The sequence below is a fragment of the Dendropsophus ebraccatus genome, chromosome 15, assembly GCF_027789765.1.
Source record: "Dendropsophus ebraccatus isolate aDenEbr1 chromosome 15, aDenEbr1.pat, whole genome shotgun sequence".
NCBI classification, from domain to species: Eukaryota; Metazoa; Chordata; class Amphibia; order Anura; family Hylidae; genus Dendropsophus; species Dendropsophus ebraccatus.
In genome coordinates, this window is record NC_091468.1 from 7,354,902 (window position 1) to 7,378,632 (window position 23,731).

The window sequence follows — 23,731 nt, forward strand, 5'->3', positions numbered from 1 at the left end:
TTGAGGCAGTGACATAGCAGAGTTGAGTGAGTGACATAGCAGAATTGAGGGAGTTGCATAGCAGAGTTGAGTGAGTTGAAGAGTTGAGCGAGTTGCATTGCAGAGTTGAGTGAGTAGATTGGGGTGGGGATTGGGGTGGTCGTCGGGCGGTGTGCAGTGCTGCGGGTGAGTTTCGGGGGGGGGGGGGGGTCGGGGTTGTCTCGGGGGGCAGCAGCTGTCAGTGTCCTCCCTCACTTAAGTGGGCAGGGTTAGAAGCCGGTCCATTGAAGAGACGGAGGACACGTGATCCAGACATGGAGGGTGGGGGCCAGGAGCTTGTTTGTTTGTTTGTTTGTTGGGGGTGAGTGCAACTAGATAACAGCAAAACTGTGCAGAATCCATAATACATTGATATTGGAAAGACGGAAAACTACGGGTGGGCAACGTATTAATGCAAAATAAATGGGGGGAAATACCGCTTTAAGGTGGAGAGTTCTGATGAGGAGGAGACATACTAGGAGCTGCTTCGATTTGTCTTGCCAGGCCTTGTTCACACTATCGGACAAAATCATCCAAAGCTTTGCACCTATTTTTATATTTTTTAGATGTGACTTTTTTTTTAATCTGTTTGACTTCACCTAAAAATTTGCGTAATCCGGGATTGGCACCAAATTTATTATTTGCAACTTTTTAAGAAGTCACACAGATTGGTCAGTACATGGGGAGGGAGCCGAACTTCTGCAGAACCCTCTCTATCCCCCTCTCTCTCTCTCTCTCTCTCTCTCTCTCTCTCTCTCTCTCTGCTCCGCACACCATCCTCTCATTACTCTTCATTCACGTTTTATAACGCGAGAACCCCCCTACAGTCCCAATATAGAGGCGGATTGATCTGTCACGCCGCTAAGCATGTCGGGTAATGTAGTCCTGTAGTCGCCTGCTGGGGCTCGGACCGGTAACACGCCTGCGTGAGAAAAAACTACAGATCCCTGTCACGTTAGGAAGAAAAGGAGCAGGGGGTGTGTCTGTCACGTGAGTCTCTGCGTCGGTAGAAGCGCTGGTAAAGGTGACCCGCTGCCAGTGTGACAGAAGCTCCTGACTAGACGCGTCTCCCTCCGCCGACTGTCAAGCATCATGGTTTGTATGGTTCCTCTCCTCCCGCCGGTGTGCGCCCGTGTCACTCCGCGGCCCCTCAGGTTACACTGTGCAGCGGACGCCTCCATTCTCCTGCACTGTGGGGGTTCATCGTGTCCACAGACCGGGCAGGTTGCCAGGAGACTATGCGGCAGCGTGTAACCCCCCCCCCCCCGGCTCCTGCACTCATGTAACCGGCCACATAGGGCAATCAATGGCGGCTGCTGCCTCATGCATCTATTACAATGTAAGGTTCTGCAGCTGGGTGAGGATAGTGGGTCAGGCTGCTGGAGAGATGGGGGGGGGGGTCAGGCTGCTGGAGAGATGGGGGGGGGGGGTCAGGCTGCTGGAGAGATGGGGGGGGGGGGGGTCAGGCTGCTGGAGAGATGGGGGGGGGGGTCAGGCTGCTGGAGAGATGGGGGGGGGGTCAGGCTGCTGGAGAGATGGGGGGGGGGGGTCAGGCTGCTGGAGAGATGGGGGGGGGGGGGGTCAGGCTGCTGGAGAGATGGGGGGGGGGGGTCAGGCTGCTGGAGAGATGGGGGGGGGGGTCAGGCTGCTGGAGAGATGGGGGGGGGGGTCAGGCTGCTGGAGAGATGGGGGGGGGGGTCAGGCTGCTGGAGAGATGGGGGGGGGGGTCAGGCTGCTGGAGAGATGGGGGGGGGGGTCAGGCTGCTGGAGAGATGGGGGGGGGGGTCAGGCTGCTGGAGAGATGGGGGGGGGGGGTCAGGCTGCTGGAGAGATGGGGGGGGGGGGTCAGGCTGCTGGAGAGATGGGGGGGGGGGTCAGGCTGCTGGAGAGATGGGGGGGGGGTCAGGCTGCTGGAGAGATGGGGGGGGGGTCAGGCTGCTGGAGAGATGGGGGGGGGGGGTCAGGCTGCTGGAGAGATGGGGGGGGGGGGTCAGGCTGCTGGAGAGATGGGGGGGGGGGGGGGTCAGGCTGCTGGAGAGATGGGGGGGGGGGGGGGTCAGGCTGCTGGAGAGATGGGGGGGGGGGTCAGGCTGCTGGAGAGATGGGGGGGGGGTCAGGCTGCTGGAGAAATGGGGGGGGGGGGGTCAGGCTGCTGGAGAGGTGGCGGGCATGTGCACATAGGACTCTGCTCTATATATAACCTGGAAGTAGTCCCAAGAATCCCTCCATAGACCAGCACAGCGAGGATTGATTCTGCAGTATTTGCCACTGTGATGTAGATGGCCCCATCACTGCTCTGCCAGGCTTCTGTCTGCTTCATTAGTACCAGTGTTCCCCCATCCTGTGAGACTACAACTCCCAGCATGCCCTAGTTATGCAACAGCTGAAGATCCATAGGTTGGGGGGGAAAGTGATGTAACTCTATGTCCCGTCCTTTACTAGGGAGGAAAACATGTTTACAGCTCCGCTGCATCCGGCTAAAGGTCACCCCTATCTTAGCTGATCTGTATGCGACATAATAATGATGTTATACTTACCTCTTTGCGGGTTCAGCTCACACATGGTGGGGCTGCAGTCTGCCGGGACATCAGAGAGGCAAGTATAGCAGCTTTGTTTTTCAACAGGGCAGTGTTATAAAAAAATAAATCACAGAATTCTTGAGAGTTGCAGTTGTTTGCCTTGAGGTTAAAGGGGTGCTCCAGCAACATCTTTTTCTTTCAAATCAACTGGTTCCAGAAAGTTATATAGATTTGTAACTCGTCCACATAAAGAAAAATGCAAGGGCACTCACCAATCCGTGCTTGTACTTTATTGTTCCATCTTGTTAAAACATGGATTAGCAGCCAGCAAGGGTCAGCTGAAGGTGTTTGGCGTCCTCGCTGGCTGCTAATCCATGTTTTAACAAGATGGAACAATAAAGTACAAGCACGGATTGGTGAGTGTCCTTGCATTTTTCTTTATGTGGACGATTTAGAGACTGTATCTTCAACTCTAGCAAGAGAGCACCACATATAACCGCACATGGGAATACTCCCCCCATCCAGTATTGAGTCCTAACTACATGGTGGTAGTGCCGGTGTCTGTACCTCTTTGCAAGACTGTTCATAGTTTTGTAACTGCTAGTTAAAAATCTCCTGCCTTTCAGTACTTATCAGCTGCTGTATGTCCTGCAGGAAGTGGTGCTCTCTGCTGCCACCTCTGTCCAGAGCAGGAGAGGTTTTCTGTTTCAATATATTTATTAGGTTTTAATACACTTTTCCAAATAAAAACAGTTGTGCAACTTAGAACCATACAACATTTCCAACAAACATACATAATTTCCAGGAGAGGTTTTCTATGGGGATTTGCTGCTACTCTGGACAGTTCCCGACATGGACAGAGGTGGCAGCAGAGAGCACTGTCAGACTAGAGAGCGTATACCACTTCCTGCAGGACATACAGCAGCTGATAAATACTTGAAGTACCCCTTTAAGGCTGAGTGTCCTGTTTTGGTGCCGTCCGGTTACATGACTAGATCCTTATGTTAAACATTGATGAGGTTGGTTTAGTATCTTGGTATTATACTTGGCAGCAGTGGATGGGCATCTGGGACTTGCTTATATAGCACTTTCTTATGCCCTGTCATATAACTGACTTTTTGCTGGTGTGTTGTAAGAGTCCTGCAGACCCCTGGTCACCCTTCATCTTTATAACTTTACAAGTGTTTCTCAAGACCCCATAGTGGAATACTAAGTACAGAAGCCAATGACGTCAATGTGCCCCCAAGGCTGTGCTCATATACTGTGAGGTCTTCTAAACATTGTGGGCAGCTCTCTGCTATATACCCTGGTCTGGTATATGCAGAATATGCACACAGAGGCCCCCTTTTAGGTAGCTTATCCTTTGGATTTACCATGTAATGCATTGAAAAATCTGCATCTTGTATGATAAATAGTTTTATTATCAGAAGCCTTTGTAAGGATTTACAGTAGCAACATCTGTCTGTAGCCGGGAAGACGTGACGTCAGTCCCCAGAGGCTGGAGATGGCTGGACTCTCCTGCACTCAGATTATAGAACGTCACCGACAATGTCCAGATAGATGCGTCACCGTCAACGATGCGTCCAGATAGATGCGTCACCGTCAACGATGCGTCCAGATAGATGCGTCACCGTCAACGATGCGTCCAGATAGATGCGTCACGTGCAGTTATGTCAGGGCAGCAGATGCATCCGGGGACAAAGACGTGTTGAAATAGACTGCACACAATTCTCACTTTCTTTGCACCAATGTTCGCCAAGTTAGAAAAAGCCGAGGCTGTGGTCTGCGCCATAGTGTCAAAGATTATTCAACCCTTTTTGGTGCACAAAGGTTTTTATTCCAGTATACCAGTGAACAGTGCCAAATTACACATATATATCCTATGGCATGTCATATATATTCACACACAGTATATATGATGGATATGTATATAGGATATACTGTACACAAGATATGCATATAGGATATACTGTACATAGTGTGTGTGTGCAGGCAGAGTGCTGGGCTCTCACTACGTGCCCCGGTCATTACCCCAGGGGCAGGGGTATCTTCCTGTCGCCCCTCTTGCACAACCACAGGATCGGTTCCTTATGTTTAGTAGTTATGATAATTGAGGACGGGTTGGCTGGAAGTATCTGGTGGTCAGATACATGACAGGTGACAACCAGCCGGGTTCTTACTGCCATAGTGCCACACACTTGGCTGCTTAAACTTACTGAACGTGTCCTAATAATGCTTAGTGTTCCTGTTACTTAACAAAATCTTTGCTATCTCAGACATGAAATATTTTTAATTGGTCAGGGCTGAGTTATAAGATTCCCACTGATCAGTTGTATTAGCGGGGAGAAGCGCATGGCTGCATGCTTCACTCCCTAGCTCACTGCAGTCCCCATCTATTTTAAGTAGAGAACATCTCCAGCAACTGGATGGAGATGGCAGTGAGCTGAGGAGTGAAGCATCTTGTGCTTCTCCCTGTTTGTCTTAACTAGAGATGAGTGAACCGGGTTCGGGTTCGAGTCGATCCAAACCCGAACGTTCGGCATTTGATTAGCTGGGGCTGCTGAACTTTGATAAAGCTCTAAGGTTGTCTGGAAAACATGGATACAGCCAATGACTATATCCATGATTTCCACATAGCCTTAGGGCTTTATCCAAATTCAGCAGCCACCGCTAATCAAATGCCGAACGTTCGGGTTCGGATCGACTTTCTGGAGTCTGAACACTAAGATTCCGACAGGATAGGGGATAAGTGCCCAATTGCTTTGGGTCCACCTGGATGCATGCTGAGAGTGGTAGCATTGCAAAATTTAAAAGACCACAGACTTAAAGTGACTGTACCACCAGGCCCAGGCAGAAGCACTGGAGGCGGCCGACCCACCCTAAGTGGGAAGAAACCCCAGCCCCCTCCATGATGTGACTCCATTAGAATCAATGCAACCCTATGATAGAGGGGAGGGGGTTTCCTCCCACTAAGGGTGGGTCGGCCGCCTCCAGTGCTTCTGCCTGGGCCTGGTGGTACAGTCTCTTTAAGAACCCTGATCTGGACTCAAGTTGTAACGGAAAAATAGAGGCCGCTCCCTTATTGTAATGTTTTAGCTGCAGGGATGGATTGTGACACAATGATCGGGGCTCGGAGTTCACTATTACTCTCATGACCTTGGGCCATAGCAGGCTCCAAAAGCAGAGTATAGTACATGGGTGTCTCATCACATGTACCCCTACAGAGCTTTGGGTTCCCAATGTCTCCTGTTTGAGTAAAGCTGGGCTACATGGTGATCACGATGCGGTGTCACCCCTTTATTCATACTTTGGTTGAGGGGGGCTGATTGTTTGTTCCAACCTATAAACCATCGCCTGCCGGGTGCTGCCAGCTTCCTGAGCCGCCACTGGAGCTTCTGAGCCGATCCCTGAAGTAACAGACCGCTCAGCTAATCACTGGCCGCAGAGCTGTCCCGGTGATTGGCTGAGCTGCTTAGAGCCCCATTGGCGGCTGCGGGGCCACAGCTAGCCGGACAAAGCCAAACCTACAGCCAATGAGCTCAGAGACAGTGTGATTTTATAACATTGCAAACAGCCACCAACTAAGAGACAGGTATCATGTGCTTTATCTGAACATATCATAGAGCTGACAGACTCCCTTATTCTAGGATATGCTGTCACTTTATGATACACAACCGATGCCCCCTGTGCAGATGAATGGGGCTGGCCACAGTCCCCTGGGTCAGCACTGCGTCCCCTTCATGTTTGGAATCAACAGGGATCCCAGGGGCCCCCACTGATAATAAAATGAAGGCCTATCCTAACAATATGTCATCCCTTATTTTCCATCTTCCTGGGGTATGGGATATGTAACATCCTGCTGGCGTCCATACCTCAATGCTTGAATGATGGCGACTGCTGACTGTGCTTTCTGTTTTCTCTCCAGCCTCAACCAATCAGAGTCCTGGTGACCGGAGCCGCTGGTCAGATTGCCTATTCCTTGCTGTACGGCATTGCTAAGGGGGATGTCTTCGGAAAGGACCAGGTAAGAGAGCTGAATAGCTGCCCAGTCATAGTGTATCCCTGTCCGTGGCCTCATCTCTCTCTTAATCTATCCTCCTGTATATTGCCTCTTCTCTCCGTTTTACCTTGTCCATTGGCTCCTCTCTCACTTATCACGTCCTCCTGTATATTGCAGCCTATCTCACTTTCCCTCCTGGACATCACCCCCATGATGGGAGTATTGGGTGGTGTAGTGATGGAGCTGCAGGACTGTGCACTGCCTCTGCTGACAGGTGAGCTTGTGTCATGTCCTCCATTGGGGGGGGGGGGGGGTTAGGGTTAGATAAAAAAAAAGAAAGTTATATATCAATTTCATTTGCTTCACTTGCATCCTGTCTCTCCGCTCCTTTGTGCTCAGAGGCCTCTGGTAACATTGACGCCATGTCAGAGTGTATTGCCTGTATTGTATCCTGTAGTTTTTCCACCCTCGGGCCTTGTCCTTTTAGTGTGATTTATCTTCTGGTTATTGAAGAATTTGTCTCAGTTTTTAACCTATTATGCAGCATTACCAGGGAATTGTTTACGGCTTACCGTTCTGTTATCTGCAAGGCAAAGGTTAGATGTGCAGCAGGCATAACGTGGACTGATCGGCTGTAAGGCCATAGGTTATTGGATCTGTGACATTGCTGGAAGCTTTTTGGCTGAGTTCACACTGTGTGGCTGAGATTACTGTTAGGAGCCATGGCTATTAGAAACCTTGGAAATATACAGCAAGTTTGCAATTTGAATCAATTTTTTTTTCTCCTGCTATATACCAGCTATACTTACTGTATCCAGGTCCAGTCTCCTGAAGGCAGCTATATACCAGCTATACTTACTGTATCCAGGTCCAGTCTCCTGAAGGCAGCTATATACCAGCTATACTTACTGTATCCAGGTCCAGTCTCCTGAAGGCTGCTATATAACAGCTATACTTACTGTATCCAGGCCCAGTCTCCTGAAGGCTGCTATATAACAGCTATACTTACTGTATCCAGGTCCAGTCTCCTGAAGGCAGCTATATAACAGCTATACTTACTGTATCCAGGTCCAGTCTGATAAAGGAAACTATATAACAGCTACTAAACACAGGAAGTCCCGGTCATGTGATTGATGGACACATTGAGCAGTGACTCTGTACTGGCCTTCGTTAAGTCTCTTATCAACCTCATGTAGACCATCGTCGTCTACCCTGCAGGTCATTGCAGAAGTTTGGCTTGCATCGCAGACACAGCGTGGTTTTTGGCACCATGCAGCCTGGACCACTATTGCTTTACACAATGTGACATGTACTGTCTATGTGGAGCACACTTACATTTAGTTTCTGAAAGTTGTCCTGTCACAGCCCGCCCTGTTCTTGTGGAAGTCTTTCTTGCTTTCGAAGTTGCTGTGTTTTCACTGTAAAGAAGCACAGATAAAACATGGCTCCTGAAAATGTAACCGGTGTTGTGGCTGGTTACTTGAGGGTTAACTGGTCAGTGACCCATACATGTTACTGTAACTACAGGCCTTTTACTTCAGCACCATGACCCTGTATGGGCTGTGGAGTCTGAGTCGTGGAGTCGGAGCTAGCTTTGGCTGGAGTTGGGGGGGGGGGGGGGGGGGAATTTACTGACTCCAGCTTAAAAAAAAAAAAATGTAAAAAATGTAGAATTGAATTTTGATATGAAGTTTTGGTCTTGAATATATATTATGAGCAACATTCTAATAGGACACTGGCCCTATTACATAAGGGTGGTCGGGGAATATATCAGTAATAGGACACTGGCCCTATTACATAAGGGTGGTCGGGGAATATATCAGTAATAGGACACTGGCCCTATTACATAAGGGTGGTCTGGGAAAAGTTGTCAGTCACTATTTGGCAGTTTGTTTCTGAGCTGGAAGAGTCCATTGTGTGGGGGGAGATCTGTGCTGTTCTCTTCCTGGATGCTGGATGACTGTATATGAGCAGCAGTGTAATATGAGCAGCAGTGTAATATGAAGATATGCCTTCTCCTCCTCCTCTATATTACACAGAATAAGTAGCGTAGCAGTAACCTCTGTCCTCAGTGTGGTGTTTTCTCTCTGGGAGAAGATTGTGTGTGTGCTATGGCTGCAGCAGGCTGTGTGTGTGCTATGGCTGCAGCAGGCTGTGTGTGTGCTATGGCTGCAGCAGGCTGTGTGTGTGTGCTATGGCTGCAGCAGGCTGTGTGTGTGTGCGCGCGCTATGGCTGCAGCAGGCTGTGTGTGTGTGCGCGCGCTATGGCTGCAGCAGGCTGTGTGTGTGTGTGCGCGCGCTATGGCTGCAGCAGGCTGTGTGTGTGTGCGCGCGCTATGGCTGCAGCAGGCTGTGTGTGTTGTGCGCGCGCTATGGCTGCAGCAGGCTGTGTGTGGTGCGCGCGCTATGGCTGCAGCAGGCTGTGTGTGTGTGCGCGCGCTATGGCTGCAGCAGGCTGTGTGTGTGCGCGCGCTATGGCTGCAGCAGGCTGTGTGTGTGCGCGCGCTATGGCTGCAGCAGGCTGTGTGTGTGTGCGCGCGCTATGGCTGCAGCAGGCTGTGTGTGTGCGCGCGCTATGGCTGCAGCAGGCTGTGTGTGTGTGCGCGCGCTATGGCTGCAGCAGGCTGTGTGTGTGCGCGCGCTATGGCTGCAGCAGGCTGTGTGTGTGTGCGCGCGCTATGGCTGCAGCAGGCTGTGTGTGTGCGTGCGCTATGGCTGCAGCAGGCTGTGTGTGTGCGCGCGCTATGGCTGCAGCAGGCTGTGTGTGCGCGCGCGCTATGGCTGCAGCAGGCTGTGTGTGCGCGCGCGCTATGGCTGCAGCAGGCTGTGTGTGTGCGCGCGCTATGGCTGCAGCAGGCTGTGTGTGTGCGCGCGCTATGGCTGCAGCAGGCTGTGTGTGTGCGCGCGCTATGGCTGCAGCAGGCTGTGTGTCTGGTGTGTGTGTGTGTGTGTGTGCTATGGCTGCAGCAGGCTGTGTGTGCGCGCGCGCTATGGCTGCAGCAGGCTGTGTGTGTGTGTGTGTGTGTGTGTGTGTGTGTGTGCGCTATGGCTGCAGCAGGCTGTGTGTGTGTGGTGTGGGTGTGTGTGCTATGGCTGCAGCAGGCTGTGTGTGTGTATGCTATTGCGTGCCCCCCACAGTGACCTTCTATCACTGTGTGACCTCTATATCACTGTGACCTCTATATAACTGTTTGACCCCTCTATATCACTATGGCTGACCTCTATATCACAGGGATCTGGCAGTGTTTCTGTGTGTATGGTGAATATTTAGTTAGAAACATAGAAGACTGTCAGCAGGAAAAGCCCACCTGCTCCATCTAGTCTAGTTGTGAGTAGTTCAGGACATGGAGGCTGGAGACTGGCTGCACCCACTGCACGCACAGGAGAAGCTGCTTTTATATACAGTATTCCTTTATTCCCTCAGAAGTCGCCCCAGGATCATGTAGGACATTAGGGAGAAGCTGCTGAGCCGGTGTGATAGATAACTCCCCTGGTATATGACCGGCCATTTATGAAGGAGCAGGAGTCTGAGTCGGAGTCTGTCCTGATAAAATTCAGGAGTCTTGAGTCGGAGCTGCGCCTTACCGACTCCACAGCCCTGCTTAAAGGGGTACTCCAGCAAAAAGTAGATTTATAGTTTACTTCTATTTAAAAATCTCTAGTCTTCCAGAATTTGTGAGCTGCTGTATGCCCTACGAATGTTTGTGTCTGACATACAGCAGCTGATATTTACTGGAAGACAAGAGATTTTTAAATAGAAGTAAATTACAAATCTCTTGCACTAACATCACTTGATTTTATTTTGTTTGTTTTTGAGTTGGCCTTTAATCTATACAGCAATAAAGCAACCTGGTGTATAGCAGGTTATTATGGTGTGTATCAGTAAGTTGTGTTATAGTGACCTTTATATACAATAATGTCTCTTGTCACAAGGCCTGTAGCAGTTGTTTATAACTTGTGCTCCTTCCACAGAGGTCATCGCTACAGACAAGGAGGAAGTGGCCTTTAAGGATCTGGATGTGGCCATTCTGGTGGGCTCCATGCCAAGGAGGGAGGGCATGGAGAGGAAGGACTTGCTGAAGGCCAACGTCAAGATCTTCAAGTCTCAAGGTGCCGCACTGGATAAATATGCAAAGAAGACGGTTAAGGTGACAGAGTACTATATATTATTATTTTTGGAGAAATACACTTTGGCTTCTATTAAATTTTATTTACTGTGCCCAGCTAATGGCTACTGAAATGTCAGTGTGATGGAACACCGCTCTTCTCATCCTTATAAAGAGTCTTTTCTCAATGGAAGTCCTTCTCAGCCCGTCCTGGAGTGCCCCCAACAGGTCATGTTCATTTCATCTTGTGTGTCTTACAGGTGTTACTCAGAACCCTGTGAGGACACCGGATGTACACTGTATGGGATCTCCTTAAATCATGACCTGCTGGGGGGGTGGGGGGGGGGACTCATCTGAGATGGCTAAGTGTTATTTCATTCAGACTTTACAGGCAGAAGTTGCTGCAGGCGTGCTCGTGGGATGTGGGACCCCTGTGTTCATGTTCTATGAGGGTCCACAGTCTATTGATCACACTTGTAGGTGGGTGATTGGAGATATAGCTATATAGTCGTATTCCCATTCAGCTGTTGTAGTGGAACCTCTGGGAAACATTCGTGTAAAGCATAGCCGCGCTCTTTGTATGTTGATTGGGGGGGGGGAGTGCGTCAGTGCTAACTCTGTTTTCGGGTTGTTTTTCTCTATTAGGTGATTGTTGTGGGAAATCCTGCAAACACCAACTGTTTAACTGCACTAAAGTCCGCTCCATCCATCCCCAAAGAGAACTTCAGCTGTCTCACCCGCCTGGATCACAACCGAGCAAAGGCTCAGGTACGTCTCCCCACACCACTGCTAAAATCTTCTGGGGAAATCTGGACCAGAGACTGAAATATCGGAGTAAATCCTGGTCTGTAATCGGCCATCCAGAGACTATGCACAGCAGTAATATCTCCTGATGGTCTATATCGCCCTTTAGTGTCTGATATGGTGACACATCTTTTAAACAGATTTTTTTTTTTCTTGCAGATTGCTCTTCGTCTGAATGTGACGTCTGATGATGTTAAGAACGTGATCATCTGGGGGAATCACTCCTCCACCCAATATCCTGATGTCAGCCACGCTGTGGTCAAGCTGCAGGGAAAGAAAGTTTCTGTCTCTGAAGCTGTGAAGGATGATGCCTGGCTGAAAGAAGGCTTTATCTCAGTAGGAAATATCATGGTTTACCATACATGTCCTCTTGGATTATTACATGAATTGTGGCACTAAGCCTGTGCAGTCCAGAGGCCTCAGGCAAACCTATGGGGATGGTATGGACGTTCTGTACCTAAAATACAGTGATTGGGAGGGATTCATTTTTGAGCGGAGACTGGGGAAGTTTACAGGCTGGATCTCATATAGTCTATAATGTCCGGATGTGTTAACATCTTTAAATGAATATTCCTGTGTCAAGAAGTTCTTCCCTATTAACAGGTTAGGAGATGACACACTGGTGGGGTCAAAGCACAGCGGTGAAGAGGGCGAACCAGGCAGGTGCTGCCACTGCGCCATTTATTCTCTATGGGGCCTAAAGTCTCACTGTTCCCATATAAAACTTTTGACATATCTTAGAGACATGTCATAAGGTTTGATCTGTCTGGGTCTTGAGTGTTCAGATCTGTACCAATCAGGAGAATGCGCTAAGCGCAGTCTTCTCCCAGTTCTGTCACTTAATCAGTCGGGCTCATAGTGTAAAGGCCCTATTCCACAGAATGATTATCGTCCGTATTCGGCCGATATAGGCCGCTACGGACGGTAATCGTCCCGTGGAATAGAATGCAACGATCAGCCGACATCGTTCATGTCGGCTGATCGTTGCAGTCGCTTGTATTTCAACATGTTGAAAAACAAGCGACTGATATAGCAACGATCTGCTGCCATCGCTCCTTTGAATAGGAGCGTCGGCAGCAGAGGCTGCTTTATCCTATGGGCTGCCCGGACGATCAGCGATCACCCGGGCAGCCCCCCGCACTCACCCGCTCGCTGCTGCCGCATTGAATAGCGGCGGCAGCGAGCGGGGAACGAGGAGCAAACGAGCACTGAGAGCGCTAGACGGCCCGTGGAATAGGGCCTTTAGTCTATGGATCCCGATTGATTTATGTTGAAACAGAGCAGGGAGAGGTTGTGCTGCAGTGCAGTCCTCTCCCCACTTGTTTTGCCGATCGATACCACTCTGAACACTCAATCAAAACCTTTGACATGTCTCTATGAAATGTCAAAAGTTTTCTTTGGTGACAGTGACACTTTAAAAACGTAGAGCTCAGATCTCAACAATGACTGTAAGCCACATGAAGAATAAATGAGTGGATGCAGACGGGTGGTGTACGGTTACAGTCTCCCTGAACCCACCAAGCAGCTTGTTCTGTATCCTGATAGGGGATAAAATTTGTGGTGGTAAAACCCCTTTAAGGATTGGGACCTCTCTGGGCTAAATTTTGCCATGTTTTATTTTGCAGTTCTTAGTTTTGTGCTGTGAAAAAACCTTCCAGATTTACATAGGGCAATGGGACACATTAATGAATTGGGCACAAAAAAGCAGACCCAACCGACAGCTTAATGGCTGAAATTTGGGGTCGATTTACTAACAATCCATCAATGTCCGTGTCGTCCCTGATGAGGGGTGTGGTAATAGCAGCACAGATTTGCATAGTGATGCTTCTCTCTCTTTATAGACGGTCCAGCAGCGCGGTGCCGCTGTTATTGCAGCAAGGAAGTTATCCAGCGCCATGTCTGCTGCCAAAGCCATCTGTGATCACGTGCACGACATCTGGTTTGGAACCCCAGAGGTAAATGACAAACTTGTCAGATTTATGTTGTAGTTTTGAAATCTTAATGGCTCTGAGTAAGCGTCTGTCAGGCGGCTCAGGATCTGTATCATCATGTTAGAACAATGTATCTGGAGCTGGGCCGGATTACATGCTGAACATCTTCAATGTTTCCTTTTCTTTTAGGGAGAATACGTTTCGATGGGTGTGATCTCTGATGGAAATGCTTACGGAATCCCGAATGAGCTTCTCTACTCCTTCCCTGTTACTATCAATGTATGATACCGAGCTCTTACCCAATCTGTGGTTTAAAACTCTTAGATATGTTCTGCTCAGTATAATGCAGTAAAATGTTTTCATGTTGGGCTGGGTGCACACTACGTTTTTGCAATCTGCTTTATGCAAAAAAAGGATGAAAAACTGTAACTTGTGTGCGTGTTTTTCCATTGACTTCCATTTATTTAAAAAGAAAAAAGATTTTTTTATTTTTTTTTTCCCCCCTCTGTTACAATGGGAGTCCAGTGGAAAAGTGAATGCACTTAAATGCATTCGTTCATTTTTATTTATTTTTTGCATAAAACTGATTGCAAAACCGCAGTGTGAATTAAAAAAAAAAAAAAATTCTTTTCTCATGCCAAGTGTATGGATCCTGTCTCCTGCTCTGCAGCTACTGGTTATGTCTCATGATAGAACTTATTACTCTTATTACTCAGACTTGTCAAAAGTTCTGATCAGTTTGTTTTATGTGAAAACCTTCTTATGAGGCTTTAAACACTGTATCCTGATCTCAAACAGTGCAAGACCTGGAAAATAGTTGAAGGCCTGAAAGTCGATGACTTCTCTCGTGGAAAGATGGATGTTACAGCCAAAGAACTTCAAGAAGAGAAGGAAACTGCCTTTGAGTTCCTCTCAATTGAGTGACTAGAGATCGATCCAAAGCCGCACACAAGTCCCAAGAAAGTGAAATGTTGTCTTTAAGTTTCACTGATCAAGTGCTTATTTATGTCACACCCGGTATCCAGCAGCGTCATCTGGAAGTCACACCTGATTTAGTTTTGTATCTGTGACTAGTTTAAGTCATTCCTAGTAATAGTGAATAAATAAAACCCTCATGGGGTTAACAAGTTTTTCTGTCCCGCGTCTTTGGGTGTTGTTGGATCTTAAAATATAATCTCCAGGAGAACTTTGGTTCCTCCTCGCCCAAAGCCATATATATCCTAGCAAGCCGAGGAACCAATGGTGGTTCTACGTACGTACGTACGTACGTACGTACGTACCTACCTACCTGGTGGTGGTGGTCCATGAGAACTATAGATCAGCCATGTTGAACACCCACAGCACAATCCTCCGTTGGCTTCTTCCACCAAAGCCAGCAAGTTTAGCCAATCTTTCATCTAAGGGTTTATTTTCACATCCCATATTCTACGGCCGGGGAAGCCCTGTACTGGAGAGTTTCTCCACTTTGCCTCATGTATCGATATCGTGCTGGGAGTGGGGAAACTTTTTGAATCTTTGCAGCAATGTAATAACACCAGCTCTTGTGACTCCTCAATTCCTATCATCATGGTAACTGTAGACTTTCATCAGTTCCCCATTCCTGATCTAAAACTCCATGGTGATGTGTTACACAACAACAAATCATGTCTAAGATGAGGGACCAAAATAAAAAAAAAAAAAATGTATATTTGTATATCGTAGCTCCCCTACATCCATAGAGCCATTGTAAGTATTCACTGTTAATCCCAAAATGCATTAGAGAACAAATGGCTTTGTTCTTAGTGTTCTGGACGCATGCAGTTTATTATAGGGAACCAATGGCCCAAATCGCTAGAACGCTGTGATTCTACTGTTACTCCACATCCCATAACAGCTCTGCAAAGTATCTGTATATCCTGGCTGCCTGCCCCTATACCCCGAAAACATCCTTTATATTGGTGCCCATGCTGATTGCTTCCATCTGTTCACGTGGGTGTTTCTTTTGGCCCAACTAGTCTGGGGGGGCTGGATGTCACTGTTATCGCTCCTCTATGGACCTGATTTCCAGCTCTTTGTCATACGATCGTCATCCTGAGGTGGCCGTAGTAGAGCAGGTATCCATAGTACAGCTGACTACTGTCCCCTCTGTACTGTGCATGCTGGAATAGCCTCAGATTTATTGTGCGGACTGGTTATTGACAGGCGCTGTACATGATATCTGTAGGGTATGGGAGCCAGCTCGGCTCTTTTCACTTCTCCCATAGTCTACAGTAGAGGAAACCACTTGTGCTGACCTTAGTAGCTGACTTCTACAGCTAAACAACTGGGACCCCCTGACCTTCAGTAACCCAGCCTGTCATAAATGTCTCTAGTCTGACTACAGACACCAAAGCCAAGCTAGGCTGCTATATAGGAGCGTGCCAGGTGATAGATTGTTCCTGTAATCTGCAAATCCTCTTGTCCTATTACTCAATTACCTGAGCTCTGATGCTGAAGCCGCTTATGGCCTTTGTCTTATGTTGGGGCTCAGGATGATTCCTGCTTCATCTGTTCCTCACATTCTCCGCTTTGTCAGCATTCTGGGGGGGGGGCAGATATTCCATATAACCTGCACTGTACAATCTTTAGCTTTCAGTGGGAATACACCAGTGTTCAGATTACACTGTGGTGTGTGCTGTATATGAGCATGTATTCCACATACAAGACTTGCTGCCTATTCTAACCGTCAGGAAATGTGCTGGCTGCCAGAGTAATATAGGGGTATTATGGCATACATAAGTATTGTACGACATATATTTCTGCTGTCGTCCATAGGTTTACGCTGAATGGGATCCTGGCATAGTTTGGGTTTCTCCAGGTGAAGAGATGGTTCTGCAGAATATTGGTAGGTGTGGAGAGGATGATGTAGATGGAATTACTGACTTGCTGTGTACAGCTGGTTATATCTAATCCCAGAGAGACCTTATAGGATTAGGATCTGTGGCCTGGAGGTTAGGGAAGGAGTGAAAGCCTTGTCCTGATCCTGGAACCAATCCACAACCACACAGCCCTGTGTCTGGAGGGTAAATGGCTGCCAGGAAAGAATTAGGTTGGTCTCAATGCTTAGATACGTCCATCCATAGGTCTCAGAGGACCCAGGGCATGCCATGAAACATTCACCCCAACCATTACACCTCCATCAGCCTGAACCACTGACTCCTGACAGGGAGGGTAGTGTCTTCAGACACATTTGGCTGCAATGATTCCTGACCTCCTTTGATTCCGCTGACTGGTTGTTTCTGTCCCAGGATCCCCTTGCATTGGACGTTTTTCTTCAATCATTTTATTCTCTTTATAGCAGGGCTGAGAAGCCTTGGCTCTTCAGCTATTACAAAACTACAACTCCCATCATGTCTGAGACCTAAAGCTTTTTTTTTTTTTTTTTTTTTTTTTTAGCACAATAACTGCATCACCTGCTGAACGTACCCCAGGACAGATCTCGGATTAAAAGCAGCTATCTGACGGGATAGTCGGTTGGGGGGGGGGGGGGGTGTCAGATTGTGGGTACGTTTTAATGAACTCCTGTTGATTAAAGGAACTGTCTGGAGCAGGAGAGGTTTTCTATGGGGATTTGCTGCTGCTCTAAACCGTTCTTGACATGGACAGAGGTGGCAGCAGAGAGCACTGTGTAAGACTGTAAAGAGTAGACCACTTCCTGTAGGACATACAGCAGCTGATAAGTCCTGGACCTGACTTTTTTTTTAATAAAAGTAAATTACAAATTTCTGGCACCAGTTAATTTGAAAAAAAAAAATAGAATTGGTGAACTACTCTGTTAAAAACAGCACAGTTAAAGCCTAGTTGTTTCAGTATAGTCGTCATGCTTTTTTGCACTGAAAGCGACTCTGTACCCACAATCTGACCCTCCAAACCACTTGTACCTTCGGATAGCTGCTTTTAATCCAAGATCTGTCCTATAGTCCGTTCGGCAGGTGATGCAGTTATTGTCCTAAAAAACAACTTTTAAACTTGCAGCCCCATGCCCAACAGGAGTATCTGTGCCCTAACTTTGCACCACCCCTCAGTCCCTCCTCCCCACCCTCTTCATCATTAGGAATGCCACTGGAACATTTTCTCCATGCTGAACATTGCACAGGTGCCTTAACGATCCAGCCCATGTGCCGTGCTGACACAGCTGATGAATAGGAGACAATCTGCCGGGAGCATTCCTAATGATGATGAGGGCGGGGAGGAGGGACGGAGAGGTTGTGCCAGCCTAATGCATAGACAATCTAAGCCCTGGCCGTTGGGCACAGGGCTGCCAGTTTAAAAGTGTTTTTTTAGGGCAATAACTGCATCACCTGCCAAACGGGCCCCAGGACAGATCTTGGATTAAAAGCAGCTATCCGAAGGTACAAGTGGTTTGGGGGGTCAGATTGTGGGTAGGGAGTCACTTTAAACCACTATGCAGTAGGTTGTGGTAGACAAACCTCTACGTCTTTCTCATGGAGCCCAAGAGAACTAAACGTTAGACAAAATAAAGGATCAGTGCGGTAACATTGTGAAATGACCAGCAGATGGCGCTGTGTAGAGAAGGCAATACAATAGTAACAAGCTCAATCCATAGGCTTCAATATGGGAAATATATAGCACATGGTATACGTACACAATCATAGTATGTATGTCGCTATGTGATATAGATCAGAAATACAGGTGTATACCTACAATGCACAGTACAGGTATCAAACCTGCAGCTCTCAGGCTATTGTAGAACTACACTACCCATCATGTTTATACAGTCAAAGCATGCGCATGCAACATGCATAGCCTAGGACGGCGCACATCGTACACTTATAATTGATTGAAGCTGTGTTTCAGCTTGCCTGCCCACCTGTCTCCAGCTGCTCCTCGCCCGCAAGCCAAGCCAGGGGTAGCGACCTGGAGTCGCCTGCTGCAGCAAGTCCATCCCATGCGGCGGGTCCTGGTGAAGAACAGCAGCCCCTTATACCCTGCTCCCTGGTGCGGCTTACGCCATCACTAGCGGCGGTCCAGCGGATCCACCACTCCAGTCATAACCCAAGTCTGCACAATAGGGAGATATACAAGCATTGCCCAGAGGCGAGGGGCGCTATCACGTATCATGAGAATCAGCAGATCTGTTACATGAAGACGCATCATAGTCCCAACCGGAAATATATAGAAGATTCTCCATCGTTATTGTATATTGTCCACGTAACATCCAGAGGGCGACTGCTTAGATACCTCATCCATGTTTCCTATCCTAATGGAAGCGTTTCCCCCAAATCTCCGGCCGACCATGAATAATCCGGTCACATTCTGTCCGCCTGACAGATGGAAATCTTCACTGGTTAAAGAATATTATTACAATATTAGGGTGCCCTAACACGTACCGTATCGCTGCGTTTTTAATGCTGCGTATTTATTGCTGCGTTTTTATCGCTGCGATATATATATATAAATATAACCCTCTACACACATTAAGGGTAACTTCACACGTACCGTATCGCTGCGTTTTTAATGCTGCGATGTATATATATATAAATATAACCCTCTACACACCCTCTATTAGGGTAACTTCACACGTACCGTATCACTGCGTTTTTATCGCTGCGTTTTTTACATGCGAGTTTTGATTTTCACATGTAAAAAACGCAGCAAAAAACGCAGGGATAAAAACACAGCGATAGGATACGTGTGAAGCTACCCTTAATGTGTGTAGAGGGTTATATTTATATATATATATATATATATATATACATCGGTATTCGTAGACCATGTTTCTGTATGTTTAGCTATAGAATTCAACAGTGATCATTGGGCATCTTTACTGGAATAATCAGCGTCCTGTCCATACCAAGGGGCAGGGATAGATGAAGGGTACCGGGGTCCTTGCACAACTACTTAAAGGGGAACTATCAGCTGGTTAGACAAATCTGACCTGCTGTTAGCCCCCTTGTGGGCACGGGGCGTTGAGGAGGAGGGTAGGTCTCTTACCTTCATCCTCAGTGCTCTTCCTGTGCTGTTAGTGGTGCCTGGTATGCTGATAGGAGCACTGGGGGCATGACTACCGCCCCTCCAAGCACTGTCCCGGGTCGGGCCCCTACACTGACAATCATTAGAGGGGGCGGGACAGTCAGGGATAGGACCCCCACACGATGACCCACCCCCTGATGGCCCCCTTCATTGATAAGCATTAGGGAGGTGGCGAATTGAAGTGTGGGGGCAGGGCTATGGCCCCCAGTCAGCCCGCCCCCTCTAAGGATTATCAATGGGGGGGGGGGTCATTGCTCGGAGGGGCAGAAGCCACACCCCCAGTGCTCCTAACGGCTTACCGGAATGGTGCTGAGAGTAAAAGTAAGAGACATACCCTCATCCTCTGCGCCCCGTGCCCACTAGATTTGTATAACCTGCTGATAGTTCCCCTTTAAAGGGAACCAATCAGGAGGATTGTGCTGACACAGCTCCCAGCGGGGCTAGCCAGCTCCGTGACCACATGTGCCAGGCTTGTGACTAGTTATGGTGACTAGTTATGGCCCACGGTCACAGCACATGTGGTCAGGGCGCTGGGGAGGTCATCTATGTAGCTGGGAGATTTATCTGCACAATTGTGACACAAGTAAAACATTATATGCAATGATGGAACCATTGTGCCGCTCTGTTCACAAACGGGTCTCCACCTGTAAGGCTATGTTCACACTGAGGAATAGGCCAGGAAACTCAAGTGGAATCTGCACTTAATTTTATTCCGCTTGAAATTTCCCCTGTATAATATGTACAGAGCAATGTCCTATTGTGCTCAACTAGATTTCTCTTCTGTTGTTTACACGGCGGAATGTACACACGGAATGTTCCACTGCGGATCTGTTTTCTGCCCAAAGAGTTGACGTGTCAATGGGCGGATTCTGCTAGAGAAATCCCATAGAAGTCATTGGGGCTTTGAACTTCCGCTTATCGCTTGAATTGCGCTCTAATTCCACCCGAGCTGAAGAAGAGGAAATTTCAGGCCGAAAACTTTCCTCTACAATTCCTCACCTGTTCCTCAGTGTGAACAGACCCCCCCCTTCCTAATCTGAAGGAAACAACTTCTGAAGGCCTCCGTGGCTGCCAGGTAAGGACTCCTATCACGGCCTAATATGATGTCATAGGAAATAGATTGACAGCTCATTGCAATATAAGGCATTGCAGTTTACTGTATAAATGATCAAGTGACGGCACAATGATATCCCCTTGGAGGACTAAAAATGTAATTTAGAGTGTGAATCCATAGTCCCCATAGTGCTATACATGGTGGACACAGCTGTCTCCATATTGGTATATACATGGCCGTATTTACCACTAGGCACAATAGGTGGTCCGGTGCCTAGGGCAGCACCTTGCAGGGGGGCAGCACCAGGGAGCAAGGGGGAAGAAAATAACTTTTTTATCTTTTTTTAGTCTCCCACCTCCCGTTCAAACTTGCCAGTAAATCTGGTGTCTTTTCGAGTGGGTATGGTGGTATTGGTCAGGTCTGGTATGGCGGTGTTATCCAGTCACAGTATGGCGGTATTGGTCAGGTCTGGTATGGCGGTGTTATCCAATCACAGTATAGCAGTATTGGTCGGGTCTGGTGTGGCGGTATTGGTCAGGTCTGGTATGACGGTGTTACCCAGTCACAGTATGGTGGTATTGGTCAGGTCTGGTGTGGCGGTGTTACCCAGTCACAGTATGGTGGTATTGGTCAGGTCTGGTGTGGCGGTGTTAAATTGGACGCCTGGAGCTATTACCAAGGTAGAAAATCATAATGCTAATTGGTGAGTGAGGATGGGGCGTCTTCAGGTTTAGTGTCTAGGGCAGCAGCAGCTGGTAATACGGCCCTGGGTATATACAGTCACGAGTACCGAGATGTCAGAGAACCTAAAGCATCTGTTCCCAGGAATGTATAGAGATATAGAGGAAGCCATTATATACAATGTTCTGGAACATTCTGGAATGATTAGGGTTAATGTCAATATAATAATTTTCCTACCTTGGTACTTGGAGAAGTTTTTTCCCCTCTGACATGTCTGTAGAGAGTCAGTAGGCAGCGCCGCATTGTTGTAATGACGCACTGTATAGCTATGGAATAATATGTCACCGTGGGAAGCCGCCATTCAGGACATAAATGAGAAAAGGTAATTTTTGAGGGAGGTTTCCATCTCTGCTTCTCTGAATGTTCCCGAATATGACATACACATCCTGGGGAACGGAGCATGTTACCTGCTGATGGCATCTGTATATAGCGTGTATATAGCCTGTATATAGCCTGTATATAGCATGTATATAGTGTGTTTATAGCCTGTATATAGCCTGTATATAGCGTGTATATAGTGTGTTTACAGCCTGTATATAGCCTGTATATAGCGTGTATATAGTGTGTTTACAGCCTGTATATAGCCTGTATATAGCGTTTATATAGTGTGTATATAGTGTGTTTATAGCCTGTATATAGCGTGTATATAGTGTGTATATAGTGTGTATATAGTGTGTTTATAGCCTGTATATAGCGTGTATATAGCCTGTATATAGCGTGTATATAGTGTGTATATAGTGTGTTTATAGCCTGTATATAGCCTGTATATAGCGTGTATATAGCCTGTATATAGCGTGTATATAGTGTGTATATAGTGTGTTTATAGCCTGTATATAGCCTGTATAAAGCCTTTCTCAGTCCTCCTAACCATGATTATTGTTCTCTATTGCAATCCGGCCTTGAAGGAAAATTTACAGGGTCTGGTGTGACGTTGTAGGCATCAAGAAGAAAGTAGAAGCATCCATTGCCGTGAAGATCAGTGGGATTTATTCAGGTGACATACGCAAGGGCAATGTTTCAAACCTGTGAGGCTTGATAAAGACCCCAAGGGGTCGAAACATTGCCCTTGTGTATGTCACTTGAATAAATCCTACTGATTTAGATGCCACGGGATGCTGTCGGACTGCCAGACCTGTCCTGTCCAGGTTTTTCACCTCGGTTTTATTAGTTGTTATACCACACACAAACTTAGGACAAGGGTGGCGCTGTTTCTGGAAGATAGTTGCTAGGTTTGTCTAATAGAGTAGAACCCCTTAACCACTGGTTTTGGACGTTTATACTGGAAGACAACAAAGGAAATATAAGTCAGTCCTTGTGTAGCCTAGTATATTGTCATTTATTATTCCTGGTATATTTTATATCATTTTTTACACACAGCTTCATCCTATGCGGTTTGTTTGGCCGTTGAGGCATTGTCCGTTCCTTCTATCATCTGTCAGTGTCATGTGAGCGGCTGGGCCCATCCATTGTCTCCTGATGATAGGTAGTACCAGGTCTATAGGATCTATCATAAGTAATCTCTGGTGACAGGCGAGGGCAGGTTTTCATTACAGACAATTATCTTCTCCTCCATAACTGCAGTCAGGCTGAGAGGCCGGGGCTATGATGGGGGAGGCCGGCCTCTACTACCACCACCTCTCACAATGGGACACATTGTAGCAGATTGCACTATGAGAAGCTCCACACTAAGACACGGAGCTGAGCCGGGGCCCGAGTTCCCACGGATGAATCCACGATAAGAGCGGCAGAAGGAATGCACAGGTTTCTATCAGATCTACATGTAACATGAACATCACAGAGAAGGCCGCACAATGATTCCTTCTGCTGAACCACAACAGCTTCACAGGTCAAAGGTTTCTCTATCGAAACGGAATATTATATAAAATAGCCAAAAAAATTAAAAAATGTACTTACCCTTCTGTTCCTAGGCGGTATTATTCTCTGTTAGGGTTACACACTCCCACCGGGGTCAGTGATTGGTTGCTGCCGATCAGTTGCGGCCTCTTCACTTCCAAGAGGCACAGTGCCATACACTGGATAGTGGCTGTACTTGGCATTGCAGTTTATCCTGTCCACTTCAATGGGGCAAGCAGCAATTCCCAATGTGTTCTACTCATATATATATATAGTAATATCTTTTAGTCTATTTGCCTTACACTGGGGATTTCTTGTTCCAGTAACCCAGGGTCCGTTTCTTTCCTTACAGAACATCTTAGACTCTTTGTTTAATGCATTAAGAGCCGACTATGGGTAAAAGCTGGAAAATAAGTTATAGTAAGAGACTGATGCATAATGGATGAAGTGCCTCACCCCTGGGGGTACTCGCTAAATGTATAGATCTGTATTAATGTAATAATAATAATAATAATGTATATATCTGATAACATCCAGGTGGTGCCCACTATCTCTCTGTACGTTTCCTAGAAGCTTCCTGGGTTATAACTTCAGATATCAGTTTTATGTATAAAGTGATTGTAACTCTTTATATACTGTAACTTTCTGGACTTATCGCACACAAATCATGATTGTCGGCCTTCATTATAACC

At 47.4% G+C, this 23,731-nt stretch overlaps 1 protein-coding gene across 1 annotated transcript; it reads left to right on the plus strand.

The window, feature by feature from the left end:
- The first annotated feature begins 1,309 nt into the window (after nt 1-1,309).
- MDH1 (malate dehydrogenase 1) lies at nt 1,310-14,508 on the plus strand. Its single transcript, XM_069955289.1, has 9 exons — nt 1,310-1,357; nt 6,463-6,561; nt 6,715-6,811; nt 10,510-10,685; nt 11,289-11,411; nt 11,607-11,783; nt 13,289-13,402; nt 13,568-13,657; nt 14,177-14,508. Exons 1-9 carry the CDS (start codon nt 1,325-1,327, stop codon nt 14,300-14,302), a joined length of 1,035 nt encoding a protein of 344 aa, XP_069811390.1. The 5' UTR covers nt 1,310-1,324; the 3' UTR covers nt 14,303-14,508.
- The last annotated feature ends 9,223 nt before the right edge of the window (nt 14,509-23,731 follow it).